Below are 15,659 nucleotides of genomic sequence, written 5' to 3' on the forward strand. Positions count from 1 at the left end.
CTCTGAGTCCCCACTACACCTTTCCCCTGACCTGTCACTGGCAATTCAATTCTCAGTCCCCAGACCACAGGACACCTGTGGAAACAGTGCAGCACGAAAACTGGATCAAGCTGTGGCTGAAAGCCGCTGTTCTAGCCCTTCCTCACGCTGTGGCCCTTTAATACAGCTCCTCGTGCTGTGGTGACCCCCCACACACACACACCATAAAATTATTGCTACTTCATAACTATAATTTTGTTACCGTTGTGAACCATAATGTAAATATCTGATATGTGACCTCCATCGGGTGGCCTGCCATAGGTTGAGAGCCATTTCTTTGGAAGGATAACGTTATTTCTGTATGTTACATTTGGCACATTAGCACACCTTACATACAGGCCTTTATCATGCTGCGCTCAGCAACTCCATTTTTTTTTTAATGTTATTTCTAGTTTCTCTTAGAGGAAATTTCATTCTTTTAGAGGGCGGAAAAAGCAACCAGCCCGAATTCCCATGCAGGGTTGGGGTTAGGGGCTAGAGAGAAAGGCACAGTGACGTCAGCAAACATAGCGCTTGGACCCGGGAGGGGTAGGTAACCTCTCCGAATTAGAAGCCTGGGGACGGTAAACAATCCAAGGAGAACGATTTCATCACTCTTTGAAAGGACATGAGGTGGTGAGAGTATGATTTCTAGACCTCCAAGAGGTCGGTGGGGGCAGAAAGCAGGCAGAAACGTGCAGAGGCAGCAGGTCCCTCTGTGTGGCACCAATCATGCATTGTTAAGGTCAGGGAGAACAAGGAAACTGGTGGCAGCGACCCACGAGTTTAACCCAGCACTCAGGAGGCAGAGGCAGGCACATCCCTTTGAGTCTGAGGCCAGCCTGGTCTATAGCGTGAGTTCCAGAACAGCCAGGACTACACTGAGAAACCCTGTCTTGAAAAACCAAAACCAAAACCAAGAAGCAAGGGCCAACCTTAAGCCTCTAATGGCCTGTTCTTGGGCCACACGGAAAGAGGGGAGCACCAAAGAAGGCACCGTAGCATGACCCTAAGGGTCACAGCCTGCCCCACCTCCCAGGCCTGCTGAAGGGCTTCCTGCTGGGGGCTCCTCGAGCCCTTACCTTCTGACAGCTCCGGCCCGGGTTGCCCGACCTCCTCCTCCGGGAGGTCCTCCCTCCTCCAGAAGAAGGACACCAGCTTGGCCGCTAGGCGCAGCATGGCACCCACTCAGCTTCCACCCCGGCCCCAGGAGCTTCCACGCCACAGCCCCGCCCACTGGCCACTACGCAAGCGCCCCTAGAACTCAGCCAATAGGGTTGTTGTGTCTGCGCCTGCGCCTGCCTGTCCTAGGACTCAGCCAATAGGATCCTTGCATATGCCGTGAGCCACGACCGTTAGCAAGGCGAGTTTGACGGTTAGCACGTGAGGGAGCCCCGAGTTCCTCGTGGGGGCCAAAGAGACCTGACATGCGCAGTGTCCTGACCGTGGGGAGGGGCGGGACTTCAGGCTGGATGGTCTCGGCATGAAGCTGGGGCATGCATCTCTGCTTAGTCCACTTAAGTAAAAAAATGAGGCCCGGCTGTGGTGGTGGTGGTGGTGGTGGCGCACGCCTTTAATCCCGGCACTCGAGAGGCAGAGGCAAGCAGATCTCTGTGAGTTCGAGGCCAGCCTGGTCTACAAAATGAGTTTATGATAGCAAGACAGCTTGGACTGTTACACAGAAAAACCCTGTCTTGAAAAACAAAAACAAAAACATTAAAAATAAAGCCCACAAAACAAACAAACAAAGCAAAGAAAGGTGAAGAATTTCCCCACCGAGTGTGACCTTAGGAGTGATTTTGTAGAAATTCTACAAAGAGAGATGCCCCCTCTATTCCAGTTTTTCTGAGGATTTTATTTTTGAAGGCGGGGGTACGTTATATACCTAGACTGCCTATGAACTGGCGATGTAGCTAAGGATGCTTTTACAGTCCTGATTCTCCTGCTTCTATCTCCCAAGCCCAGAGCTTACAGGCCTGTGCTACCACACTGTTTTATGTGGTGCTAGGGATTCACAGCCTGACATGCTTGGCAAACATTGCTTCAACTGAGCTATATCCCCAGCCTGTAAAGTGGTTTTATTTTGTGTTTTTTTAAAGTAATTATTTTTAAATTATGGATTTCTGTTTAATTTTTTATTAACTTGCATCCTACATAATTTGGCTTACAAGTTTCTTTTCTTTTCTTTTTTTGGGGGGGTGTGGTTTTCTTGACCATATAGGATATTTTATTTTGCTGTTGCTTGTTTTTGTTTTGTTTTGTTTTCCAGGCATGTTTGCATATGACTTAGAGAGTTTCTGCTACTGATCTCATTTCATGTGGTCCTAGATAGTCAAATCTGGATGACTTCTGTTTTTAAAATTTATCAGGGTAAGGTGGCCCACACCTTTAATCCCAGTACTTGGGAGGAAGAGGCAGGCAGATTTCTGTAAATTCCAGGCCAGTCTGGTTACATAGTTAATTCTAAGCCTACCAGGGTAACATGGAGAGACCCCATCTCAAGATGAAATAAAACACAAACCCTTATCAAGAATTTCCCCACTACATTAGTCTCCTGGGCCTCATCCTCTGTATGTTCTGTGTCATAAACGAGATGTATTCTGATGAATTAGTTAGGGGTCTGATTTAGTTCTAGATTAGATTTTTAATTTTTTAAAAAATATATCAGATCTGTGAGTTTAATTTACACTGTTCTTGAGAGAATAGGAGAGAGCATTTCTTTCCGTAAACATTTAGGGGCCTGTCATAAAGGCTTCCTCTTGGGTGTGTTGCTGGGGATACATGGGAAAAAGGAAAAAGGACCTGAGAATTTATAGGATTGGAGTTACCTTCAGAGACTAAGGCTGGATACACCGTCAGTCTCCCTCTCACGGGGTGTGGTAGAAGTACTGCTCTTCAGGACTGTCTGTGGACATGGCCAGCCTGAGCTGCTGTCCTGCATCAGTGTCTTCTGCATTTCCATACAGACACCCTACGGCCATTGGATCTGTCCATCATATCTAAAAGAAAACATGATGTTGCTTCTAGACCTTTCTCTCTGATGGCCTAAATAGCCCACAGTACTGATCGAAAATGGGATGCATTGGCTCTTCCATATCTACCTGGAATTGATCTCTCGTCATTTTGAGTCACACCTCTTCTCATCCCCAGCCTGTTCTCCATCCGGCACCCGACGTCAGTCCACCTCAGGGTCAAAGTCAACCGGCTCCCATGCCACAGATACCTTGTACCTGGATGGCCTCTGCATTCTATTTCCCAGAATCCTCAGTTCACCCCCTCCCTCCAACCGTGCTCCTGCCTGCTCCAGGACGTCTAGGAGACCTCTGGCTTTTCTGCCCAACCTCTGTGCCTTTAGTTCCATCCGCTGCCTCTATTCAAACTCACACAAAGTCAAATGTGTTGTCATATGACACAGAAGAACTGTGGCCTGTAAATATTCAAGTGGGCAGAGGAGGAAGGGCAGTTGTTTAGAGATTACACTGAAAATCAGGACTTGCTCTAGAAACTAGTACAGGAATAACAATGAAAACACACTTCTGCCAGGTGATGGTGGTGCACGCCTTTAATCTCAGCACTTAGGAGACAGAGGCAGGTGAATCTCTGTGAGTTCGAGGCCAGCCTGGTCTACAGAAAGAGTTCCAGCACAGCTAGGACTGTTACACAGAGAAACCCTGTCTTTTCCAAGTCACTGTAACTTGGGGAGCTCAAGGAGTACGCTTTCCCTCTCTGATTCAAAGCAGCTTATTTGTGTTTCTCAGTAGAAAACACTTTTGAAAGTCATGAAAGTTATGAAATTTGCTCACCATTTTCCCCCAAAAGAACACACAGAAGAGTTCAATCCAGTTGGATCGATTCCCATGAATTCTACTGATTTTAAAACTCAGTAAATTTGGGAGGTTCCTCCACCCCTTCAAAAGAAGTTCCAGATGTGTCAGGAACAGTGTGAGAGAATTGTTTCTTGTTTTAATCGATTTATATTTTATGAGTATGGGTGTTTTTCTTACATGTATATGCACAATGTGTGTGTCTTGTGCCCACACAGGCCAGAAGAAGGTCCCTGGATCTCAAGTATAGATGGTTGTGAGATGCCACGTAGGTGTTGGAGTGGCATGTGGATGCTGTGACTATGTGGATGCTGGGAATTGAACCCAATATCCTCTGTAAGAGTAGCCAGTGCTTTTAACCTCTGAGCCATCTCTCCGGCCCTGGGTAGATTGTTTCTAACCCTTCTTGTTTGGTTGAAAAACTAAGATAACTGAACATTCCTGATTAGAAACCAGTGACGGAACCTAGACTGCACGTTGTTCTGCTCTTCAAGGGCCTGTTTTTTCCAAGTACTCTGGGCTGAGCCTCTTTGCAATGTGCACAAAGAAATTGTTGCTGTAATTGCCAGGACACCAGTGTCTCCAGGCAAATGAAACACATTCATGTCCCTTTTCTCTGCCTAGTGAGCAGAAATAAAGGGTGCAATGGGACGATTTTTGCCAATGCTTGGGGCTACCATGGGAACCTGCAGTGGAATTCCCAGCAGTTCAGGGGCCAGCCTTGCCAAATCGAGAACATAAAGGTTTATAAGGCCTGACAAAGGAGATTTCCATCGCGTGTTAATAGGAGATAAAGAAAGACTGCTCAAAGAGATGTATGATGTGACCTGGGAGCAGTTTTCTGTTTCAGGCCCTAGGCTGGTCAGGACCCACATCCAGTGTTGGACTCTGTCTTTAGGAGTACTTCTCTTTCCAAAACACCCTCCTGGCTATTATGCAGGGAGTGGGACCAGGGGTTCTTCCTCTCCTGCTTGCGTTAGGAAAGCCCCAAGCCAGGGCTTATGCAACCAAGGAGGACATTTCTAAGATCCACTCCCTTATTCTCATTGAAATTCAGGAAGCTGTGTGCCTGCTCCTGGCTGCAGTGCAGTTTGGCTGAGCTTTTGTTCCACTTCTGAATAGTTCTTGCTGGAAGTCCATCACCCAGAGGCCAGCTCTCCCAACAACCGGACAGCAGCAGAGGTAAGCATGAAGACATTAAATTACAAAGTAAGTACATCCTTTGTCATCTCACGTTACCAGTTTGTGTTCCCCCTCTGGTAGGGACTCATAAAGTTGCTGGTGGAAGTTGGAACATACTATATCTGAAGGCTCACATGAATCCGGATGGGTTTGGGTGGTTTTACTCATTTTGAGAATTAAGTGCTTTTTCCTTTTTAAGTTCACGCCCCTAGTGTATGAGCATATTTCTTTGTGTAAGAAAGTGTTTACTTAAGCCGGACATGGTAGTGTTTACTTGTGCAGAAGTTTAAGACCAGCCTGGGCCATAGAGTGTGATATTTTGTCTCAAAAGAGAATTTTTAGAGGAATTTCTTGAGAGTGACTTATTATGACTAGAGGTTTTTCTCCCTTGTCAAGACTGTCCATGATGGGTTCATTGCATAGGAGGGAATGTGGTCCAAGTCTGTCCATGAGTCTCAGCTTGGCTGAGTGTCACCCTCAGTAGTATGCCTGTTTCCAGTGCCATGACACGGGAGGGGCAGTTCAGGGAGGAGCTGGGTTATGACCGGATGCCCACACTGGAGAGAGGCCGGCAGGACACAGGACGGCAGGACACGGGCAGCTACGCACCTGACTCAAAGCCGAAGGACCTGCAGCTGTCGAAGAGGTTGCCCCCATGCCTCAGCTACAAGACATGGGTATTCTCGGTGTTGATGGGGGTGAGTAGCTCAACACTGTTTCAGAGGACTTCCGGTGCTGGCCTTGTTCTGTAGAGTACGTGACCCCGTAGACTGGGAATCAATCTGCCTCTGGTGGGCCAGGCAGGAACAGTTCCCATGCGGGTGGGGGGCCCCTAGAGTGCCAACATATTATTTTTGTTTGTGTTCTATTAGTTATTTTTCTCAATATCTGCCGGGGTGGGGTTGTTATGTCCCTAAACCACACTTACCCTGAGCCCACAGGTCACCCGTCAGGTAGCTGGCATGACCAATGGTCTGTGAAGGTTGGAAGCCATCTTCAGGGTAGCTCTGTGGAGTGAATGACAAGAGCTGTGGCCAGGGCTGGGGTCAGGACTATAGAGCAGGAAGAGCTACAGCAGCCATAAGGACTTTGGGGACTATGGGGGACCACAGAGAGGGTTAAGTTGGGTATGGCTAGAGAGCAGATCTAAGCTAGCCCAGGGTAGGGCAGTGCCATGTGGGGCCCCAGGACGCTTGTACACAGTCTTGCAGATAACCCCGGGTGCTTAAAGTGTGCACAGTAGCTGAGGACCAAGCCACTGCATGCATCTCTCTATGACCCAGACAGAGGCAAGATAAATATGGGAGGGTGTTGGTTAATATGGGAACAGTTAAGTTGCACTCACAGGGCTGGGTACTGCCTCCTCAGGTGTCTCGTCATCAAACAGAGCCAGTTATAACCTGAATTTATGCCGCTGTTTTGCAGAGCTGCCTTCTTGTGACTTCCGGGTTTTCGCTCTACTTGGGGAATGTGTTCCCCTCTGAGATGGATTATTTGCGCTGCGCAGCAGGCTCTGTAAGCACACCCCTCAGCCACACCAGCACCCTAATTCTCCCATTGTGGGTTTGAACCTCTGTGACCTGGGGTTTATAGGTTGCTGGTAACTATTTATGGGACTAGTTTTGTTTCTGGTAACTACTTGTGTGACTAGTTTCCTCTCTGGTAACTACTCGTGTGACTAGCTTCCTCTCTGGTAACTACTTGTGTGACTAGTTTCAGTAGTCTGACCCCTGTGTGGGAAACAGCACTTTTGAACCCGGGTGTGTTGTGGTGTCTTCCTGCTCCTATTGTCCTGGGTGCCATTATGGCCTCCACTCTTGGTAGTTAGGAGACTGCACCCCTGCTCCCCCCAAATCCTAATGCCATGTTTCTAGAATCTCACCCATTGCCAAAGGATACTGTCCTCAAGGAGGGAAGGAGAGAGCCACTAACACCCCCAGACTCTGTGTCTCCTGCCTCCACAGTGTCTGGCTAGCTTAAGCACAGAGCACACTATCATCTGTGTGGTAGCTGGGCTCTGGGGACCTTCTCATGGTGTCTGTTAAGAGACTCCATGACCACAGAAACTCTTATAAAGGAAAACATTGAATTGGGATGACTCACAGTTTCAGAGGTTCAGCCCATTATCATCATGGCATGTAACGGCGTAAATGAATGCAGACAGATTGTAAAAATATATATATAGCTTTAATGGAGAAATAGACTTACAGAACCATCGTTCTGCTGCCAGCACGCAGGCCAAATTTATAGGCAAACATTAGCCCGAGGCGAACACGCCCCCTAAGGAGCGGGACTTATCCCTACAATGGCAGGTGGTGTGCAGGTAGACATGGAGAAAGAGCTGAGAGTTCTACATCTTGATCCACAGGCAACAGGAAGTGAACTGTCTCTACACTGAGTGTAGCTTGAGCATAGGAGACCTCAAAGCCCACCCTCACAATGACATACTTTCTCCAAAAAGACCACACCCACTCCAACAAAAACACACTTCCTGTTAGTGACACTCCCTTTGAGGGCCATTTTCTTTTAAATGTCCACACATCCTAAGGTCCTGGATCCCTAGGTTCATTCCTTATGCCTTTCCCTATTCAGCTGGGGACTGGCCAGCACAGGTCAAGGTTCTTGGGAGTCTTTTCTTCCCTAAACTCCCTGCTAGGATCCTCTACCCCTCTCACAGGACTGCTCCCATCAGTGGCCTGAGTTATCTTAAAAGACAAAGGACCACGTGGGGCCCAGCAGTTAGGAGCATTTTCTGCTCTTGCAGAAGACCAGGGTTCACTTTCCATCACCTGTAATGGCTCATAACCATCTGTAACTTTAGTTCTAGGGGAGCCAATGCCCTTTGCTGATCTCTGTGAGCACCAGGCATACACGTGGTACATAAGGACACATGTAGGTAAAACACCCACACACATAATATACAATAAATAATTCTTTTTTTAAAAAAGAAGAAAATAAAGACTGCAGACACCAGCTTCTCTTAGCGCCACACCCCAGCCATGTGCACATGCTATCGTTGGCCTCTTTGCTCCTTTGAAAGAACATGAACCCCTTCCTGCTGCTTCCTCTCTGGCTATGTTTACTGTGTCCTCATCATGGGAGCAGGATCACTGTGTTTCTGACCAACACTGCTCCAGGGTGGCAATGATCCCTCAGTCTCAACGGTGGGAAACACTCATGCCTGCCTTGTTACACCCCTGGTAGCTGTCTTCCCAGAAGCTGGGGTTTGATCGTTGGGTTACCTAAGTAGGCCCCAAGCCCTACCTCGGGCCTCGACACAGGTTTCCTTTCCCTCCCATACTAGCCACTATATGTGTTATGTAGACATTCCCATTGACCTCTGTCCCATGAGCCATATTCTTTTAGGTCCCATCTACTGTTCTAGGGGACTAGGGTCCCATTGCCCACATGATTGATGCCACAAGGCTTACCAGACCCAGATTGATCCACCTCCAGCTCCCCTGACATTCTCACTAACCACCTCCCCTGGTTCATGATCTGGCTTTGGAGTCACAGCAGGGTCAGACATGGCCTGGATGACAGCCACTGAGATAAGGGGATCCCTAAGTACAAGGGGACACTTCTGTTTTGGCCACATGGATACATTTCCCTTCTGGGTAATTGTTCAACAACACCAAGTTATAGTATGACTTCTACTAGATGCTTTTAAAATTAACTTTTGAAGTATAACATTTTTATAAATTCTTTGAGAATTTCATATACATGCATACAATGTATTTGAACTATATTCTTCTTCCACTCCTTCCCCTATTCTCTCAGATCTATCTCTGACCTCCCTACTCCCCACAACTTCATTTCATTTTTCTTTTTAATAACCCACTGAGTCCAATTTGGGCTGAGTTAACCCACCAAGGGCCATGTCATTAAAAAAAAAAAAAAGACCTGTCTTTCCCTTCCCCCATAGTCAGCAACTCCTCAGTTAGCGGTGGGGACTGGTGAGCCCCTTCCTCCTAAATACTGTTTTTAAATACAGTTACTTTGAAATATCAAGGGACTTTCAGGGTTGAGGGAGCTCCTTGTATCAAGTAGACTGACTCAGATCACTGTAGAGACTTAAACACTGTAACACACGATTATCTTAATTATACTCTGAGCTGGAGTTAAAACCCAAAGTCTGTAGCACCATTGGCAAGAGCCCTAGCTAACACTGGGCTACACCCAGCCTGCCACGCACTGTTTGAAGGTTGACACCATGACCAGGGCGCAGGACTCAGGCGAACTCTTGGCTCACCCAGATTCTGGCTTCTTTTCAGTGCATCCCCTCCGCAATTGTGAGCTTCGCTGTGGGGAGGAGAAACGTCAGCGCGGTAAGCAGGCTTTGTACTTATTTTTTTAAAAAATTATTTAATTAATGTATATATGTGTGTCTTCATGAATTCATGTGTACTGTGTGTATCCAAGTACTTGTGGAGGCCAGAGGGTGTCAGATCCCCTGCAAGTGGAGTTCAAGGTGGTTGAAGGCAACTGAGGTGGGTGCTGGGAATCAAATCCAGGTCTGATTCCTCGGTAAGAATGGTAAGCACATCTCTGCAGCCCCGTACTGGACTTAAGCCGCCGGTGAAGCCTCTCCTGCAGACTTGGAGAGCCCACAGCGCTGAGCTGTGGAAAGCAGATGTCCTCTTGATTTCGTTAGTATTTCTAATGAAGGAAATGCCTCCTGCTCTGTTTTCCAGATTCCCAACTTCCAGATCTTGTTTGTCTCCACGTTCGCCGTTACCACCACATGTCTGATCTGGTTTGGGTGTAAACTGATCCTGAATCCCTCAGCCATAAATGTGAGTCACTGGAAGGGAATTGGGTCACATGGATTTATGTTTTGACCCGAGTCATGTCTTCCCACTGATATCGAATGCTGCTCCCACTGAGCAGGGGCAATCCCTGGTTAGAGAGTCACTGTAAGCTGCCTTTGCTGGCGGGTATTGAGGATTTTTGCCTATGCTTCTGAAGGAAGGAATCATCTCTATTGAATTCTGAGTTTCTTCCATTGGACAAATCTATTGAAAAATGATATTTTAGGGTCTAATTCCCAACAGCAACAGGCTTGGGATGCAGCTTGGGGGTGCATGTGCTTCTAGGATGTGCAGTGCTTCACGTTTTAGTCCATTACCACACATGCTAGAAAAGACAGTAACTTACTAATGTATCTTATCCAATCTATGATACTCCTGTTTATGAGGCATTCTGCTATCTTTTGTACTACTGAGAAAAGTGGGAAAAGATTACATAAAATGTAATATTCTATGAGAAAAAAAATCTCACCAGAATTAAGGATGCTCTATCTATTCTTGTGAGAACATACAAGAGTTCAAGGACCACCCAGCCTGCTGTGTAGAGAAGAAACGCAGCCGACTGGACACTATGATTATTGAGTGCATGTGGCAAGTTGCTGGATATGAACAATAAATATAAAAATTTAATTGTGCCACAAAATTGAAAATATTCTCTAAACACAGATGCTTTATAGAATTAAATGTGTAGAACTGGTTATGCTAATTCTTCCTGTTATTCCCAGCACTTAGGAGATGGAAGGAGGAAGATCAGAGAAGTTTGGGGTCAACCTTGGCTATATAGTTAAGTTTGAAAACAGTCTGGGCTATATAAGACCACATTTCAAAAAACAAACAAAAAACAAAAACAAAACCCTAACCAACCAAACAAAACATAAAGTTCCTGAGAATATGCCTAACAAGAAACTATAAACTATGGGAATTACCTTTTTATAATTATTTTAAGTTTACCTGCATGTCTGTCTGTGCACTGCGTGTGTGCCTGATGCCAATGGAGGCCAGGAGAGGGTGGATGCCAGGTACACACCCCAGACAAATGGAGGGTGAGCCCATGAGACAATGCAGGGCACAGTGAGAGGCCCCTCTCCAAGTCTGCATAGGGCCTGGTTCAGGGGAGAACAAAGAAGGAGAAGGATCCCTCAAGGACAGGTGGGGACACGTCCTCCCACAGCCAAAGTACTGGAGAAGGGTAAGCTGGGTGTGGGTTACAGGAACTATTGTAGCCGGTCAGACCAGAGTCACATTGTACTGAGGCGTCAGGCTATGATATGAGTTACAGCAAGTACTGAATCAAATTATCCAGATAGACCCCTTACCTCTTACCTGCCACATAGATGAAGACTTGAGCTGTGTGGGTGCAGCTAGGAGAGACTGCTCTCTCCCAAGCATGGGAACACCCTTGACAGAGGATACCTTCAACACAGTAGGTTCCCCAAGAGAAATTGGTGCCCAAGGAGGAGGAAATCACAGAGCAAAGTAACTCGGCACATGCTAATGGTCTTTCTGATGACAGCAGCAGGCCCTTCAGAGAACTATTTAGTATTTGTATATATTTTCTTAAAATGAAGACATTGCACCATCCCAAGTGGAAGCCTTGGAGAAACACTGGTACACCATGGATAAGAAGCATGCATGAGGGGCTAGAGCTCTGGCAAGAGCCCAGCAGTCCCAACCTCACCTGATGTTTACATCTGCAGGACTTCAGTCCCACCTGCGCTAGAGGTCAGACTCCATAAGTAACTAGGCCCTCCACAGCCCCAACCACCTTGAGACCTGATGGTTATTGTGCTACCTGGGGTAGGAGAACCTGAGGAGCACAGTATTTGTCCCAGTCCTGCTCAGAAACTATGCCTCCTCAAGGACATCCATGTGAATGGGACATTCAGGAGCATGCCTCCATCTATGTAGGTTGTACCACACTGCAGGCCCTTCCTCAGATCCTCTGGGCTCTGCTAAGTGCTGGGAAGCCTTTGGGGTCCCTACACAGCTATTACCTGTGGTAGGACTCAGCTGTTCGTGCTCTCTACCCATTTCCTCATGGGTTGGTGTCATGGCTAATCTTGTCAACTTGAGCACATCTGGAACCAACCAGAACCCAAGCAGCTGGGGACAGCTGTGAAGGGTTTATCTTGATTGTATCTTTTGAGGTAGGAAGACCTCAAATCTGGGCCATACCTTCTGGTAGCAGCCCACATAAAAGACATGGACTAAAGCACTCTTGCTTTTGGCCTGCTTTTCCTCACTGGTGCTGGTGAGTTCATCTGTCCAGTGACCGAGGCGTTACTTTGCTCTTATTAGAACCTACTTTCAGGGGATTCCAACACAGACTGGAGGCCGGCAGCTCTCTAGGATCCCAGCACCAGACTGAACTACTTCATATGACTTTTCCAAAAGACATGAGAAGAGTCATCTATTTACCCCAAATAGAAACAATTTTACAGACCCAAGAACCATGCCTTGACCCGAGTTACTCCATTTTTAATGAAGGTGCCAAGAAAGAATGACTCAATCTACATCTTGTTTATACAAATTAAGAAAAAACATTTGCCAAGATGTTTATGTTAAATGATAAATGACACCTGGGATATATTGGAAACACCAGGCACGTGAGCTTTTCACCTACTAGATGGAACCCCTCACTTTGACTATAAAAGAAGGCGCATCCCCAGACGGAAGTGTGGCAGGCACAGTGACCAGTCACTTAGAAACTTGTCATGAGATTCACCAAGACTCCCTCACTGCCCTCATCCCTGTGTTTCAGATCTAGCATAATATCTTCTTGTTCTAATCACACCAGCCCACTTCAAACTGACCCTTGACCCTTGAAACTGACCCACTTCCAAACCCTCCCCGACCTGCCTTTGACATCCTTTGCCGGAGCAGCTTGTCCAGTCCCTTAGAGACTTCTCACACCTGTGTCAACTCTGCCCCTGACTTCAGAACTTCAGCTTCTCCAACTTCTCCTATTGTCAAGTATGGTAATACACTCGGTTGCAGGTTTTTATCTCAGCTCAATGCTATTTGGTTCTCCTTGCCCCTGAAGATCTGGGGGATGGGGGTTAAGTTGCGCTTGTCTACCAGTACTCTCTAGCCTGGCCTCAGGGACGGCTGGACCTATTTTTTCTCTGGCTTTGTCCTCACTGGTCTGGCAGGGCTGGGTCTACAAGGCAGGTGGTCTCAGTTGTAACCACTCTGCATGGAGCTCCCTGGGGAAGCTGCAGTCCCTGAGACAATCTACTCTAACCGTCACAGGCTTCTCTTGTCCAAGAACTCACTTTCGTGAATTATCTGTCACTGAAGTGAGTGTCCTGACTGTTCATTGTCAGGATCCCAAGGAAGCAGGCATGTGGAATTATTTTTAAATACCATCCACATATAATTATTTCTGATATCATTATGTTACAACACAAATGCATAGTCCAAGTATGTTGATTCTTTGATATTTACCAAAGCTCCCCATGTGGAAAAACAGATTTCTCTTAGTGTTCCATGGTAGTTATAAAAGAATGAACGTTTTGTTTTATTTATGTAGAGAATTGCATTTGTTTTTTTAAATGTTGACTTTATAACTGTCTAGATATGGTGAAGACAGTAGTTCAGGAGACACTTGGCATTGAAAAGAGAGTTACTGCTCACAGATTCCAGTGGAGGAAACACCCACACCATCAGAGCCACCAGGGGAGCAGCAGGGCAGTGTACAAGCAGAGGTAGTGACGGGGAAATAGGCAAGCATTTCCATTGTGGCCACCACAGGAAAGGGCAGGTCAGACAGGAGAGACAGATGACCCTCCAGCTTGAGTAGCTTCCAAAGGTGCTGGACTCTAGGCCATCCCTAGTTGCCTGGATCCTGCCCTGGGGTGACAGGCAGATAGATAGTAACCAAGTTAGGGGCCATACAGGGTTGGAGGGTTGTGTATACTGTTTTTTTGGGTTTTTTATTTTTTTTATTTTTTTTTTTTTGCCTACTCTAGTGATTACCCATCCCTAGGAAGATCAAGGCTGTCCAGGGTCAGCATGACCACATGCCAAGCATCAGAACACAAAAAATAAAATGTGCTTAACATAGCACATTTCTGGTTTTAAGTGTGAGTGTGTGTGTGTGTTGCTTGTTTTTGGCGAGACAGGGTCTCACTATATAACTCTGGTTGACCCAGAACTTGATTTGTAGACCAGGCTGGCTGTGAACTCACAGAGTTCTGCCTGTCTCTGCCTCCCAAGCACTGGAATAAGGTGTGTACCATCACGCCCTGCTGGATAAGAGTTTGTATGTGTTTGTGCTTTGGATCAGTTTCTGAGAAAAGTAAGTTAAATTCTTTACCTGCAGTTGTTGGTTTATCTATTACTCCCCTAAGGTCTGTCATTACTTTGTATATTCTGATGTTCTGTTAGTCAAATATTACTGTATAATCTTTCCCTTACAAATTTACTTTTAAAGCTACACATATAGTATACAACTAACATCCCACAACTTGGGAGGCTGAGAGAGGAGGACTGTGAATTCCAGGCTAGCCTACTACCTACAGAGTGAGTTCAAGTTCAACCTGGGCAACTTGGTGAGACTATTTCAAAAGAGGGGCTATGGTATAGTCAGTGGTAGAGTACTTATTTAACATGTAAGGGATCTCAAGTCCATCTCCTAGTATTGCATAGTGAGTGTGTCCATAGCAGTTAAGTATTCATTTATTATTTATTTATGTAGGGCCAAGGCACAACTTCCAGTCCTTGTGATGCTAAGGGCTTGTGTTCTGCAAGTGTGAACATTTATGTAACTGCTGACACAGTTGGCCTCAAAGTGGTTCTGCCAGCCTTTGAGCCTTGTATTTGCAGTTTCTAGAAACTGCACATGGAGCTGAGCATGCTATGAAAACTGTGCTCGTGTTTTCTGTGTGCTTAGAAGAGCGTGGGAGCTTAGAGTAGGGTGGGAAATACAGTTTAAGGGCTTTGACATGAGGCAGTTATGCTCCAAAAGGGATAAAATGTAGTTTATCGTGAGCAAGATAGAAGTAACCAAGGCCCAGGAACACAAACTCAGGCTACCTTAAATGACGTTCTACTGTGGAAGAGGTTATATGAACCATTATAGACCCACAATAAATGGAAGTCCTAAGGCAGTGCATTTACCAGGAAGGCAAGCGGTGGACAGTGGGGAGCCACTTTTGTACCTTGCAGATGTTATGACATGTTTAGCTTGATGGTATTGGAAGCTAGAGGTCTTTTACGTATACATTCCAAATGTTTTCCCTAGGAGTCACAAAGATGTTAGGCCAGATACAGATACTGATTGTGAGGGGCTGTTCAGGGACTAAAGACAGGCCCAAGTGATTGGGCTCTTTCTCTGCCATATTTCAGTTCTCCACAACTACGAGGTTCTAGTTATTCAATCAGTATGGGAGATTTCAGCCCAGGTGAGACTTCTATAAAGAACTTTGGCTTCCAGGCCCGGTGGCCTATATCATGTCTTTGCATAGCCATTCACTAAGAGTAGTTTTAAAAACAAGAACCTGGGGCCGGTGATGTGGCTTAGCAGATACAGATGCTTGCCGTCAAGCCTGACAACCTAAGTTCAATCCCCAGGACCTACAGGTGGAAGAAAATGACTGACTCCTGCAAGTTGTCCTCTGACCTCCACATGCATGCTGTGACTGATGCCCCCACCCCTAGTGAAGAGGTGTAATCAAGACATTTAAACATCAAGAAGTTGGGGCTGGAAAGATGGCTCAGTGGTTAAGAGCATTGCCTTATCTTCCAAAGGTCCTGAGTTCAATTCCCAGCAACCACATGGTGGCTCACAACCATCTGTAATGAGATCTGGTGCCCTATTCTGGCC

General features: G+C 46.4%; 1 protein-coding gene across 3 annotated transcripts in view; it reads left to right on the forward strand.

Moving 5' to 3' along the window:
- Positions 1–4,918: 4,918 nt before the first annotated feature.
- Mlc1 (megalencephalic leukoencephalopathy with subcortical cysts 1) overlaps positions 4,919–15,659 on the forward strand; it is a 19,605-nt gene continuing 8,864 nt past the window's right edge. Inside the window, exons 1-5 of one of the 3 annotated variants that reach the window (XM_005354374.3) lie at positions 4,919–5,024; positions 5,509–5,722; positions 6,450–6,539; positions 9,299–9,352; positions 9,719–9,820. In XM_005354374.3, coding sequence (XP_005354431.1) covers positions 5,510–5,722; positions 6,450–6,539; positions 9,299–9,352; positions 9,719–9,820 — 459 coding nt within the window. In that variant the 5' untranslated portion in view covers positions 4,919–5,024; position 5,509. Of the gene's footprint in view, positions 5,052–5,508; positions 5,723–6,449; positions 6,540–9,298; positions 9,353–9,718; positions 9,821–15,659 lie in introns of all 3 variants that reach the window. The other 2 variants (XM_005354373.3, XM_005354372.3) reach the window with 2 other exon arrangements.

The sequence above is a fragment of the Microtus ochrogaster genome, chromosome 15 (assembly GCF_000317375.1).
Source record: "Microtus ochrogaster isolate Prairie Vole_2 chromosome 15, MicOch1.0, whole genome shotgun sequence".
Classification (NCBI taxonomy): Eukaryota; Metazoa; Chordata; class Mammalia; order Rodentia; family Cricetidae; genus Microtus; species Microtus ochrogaster.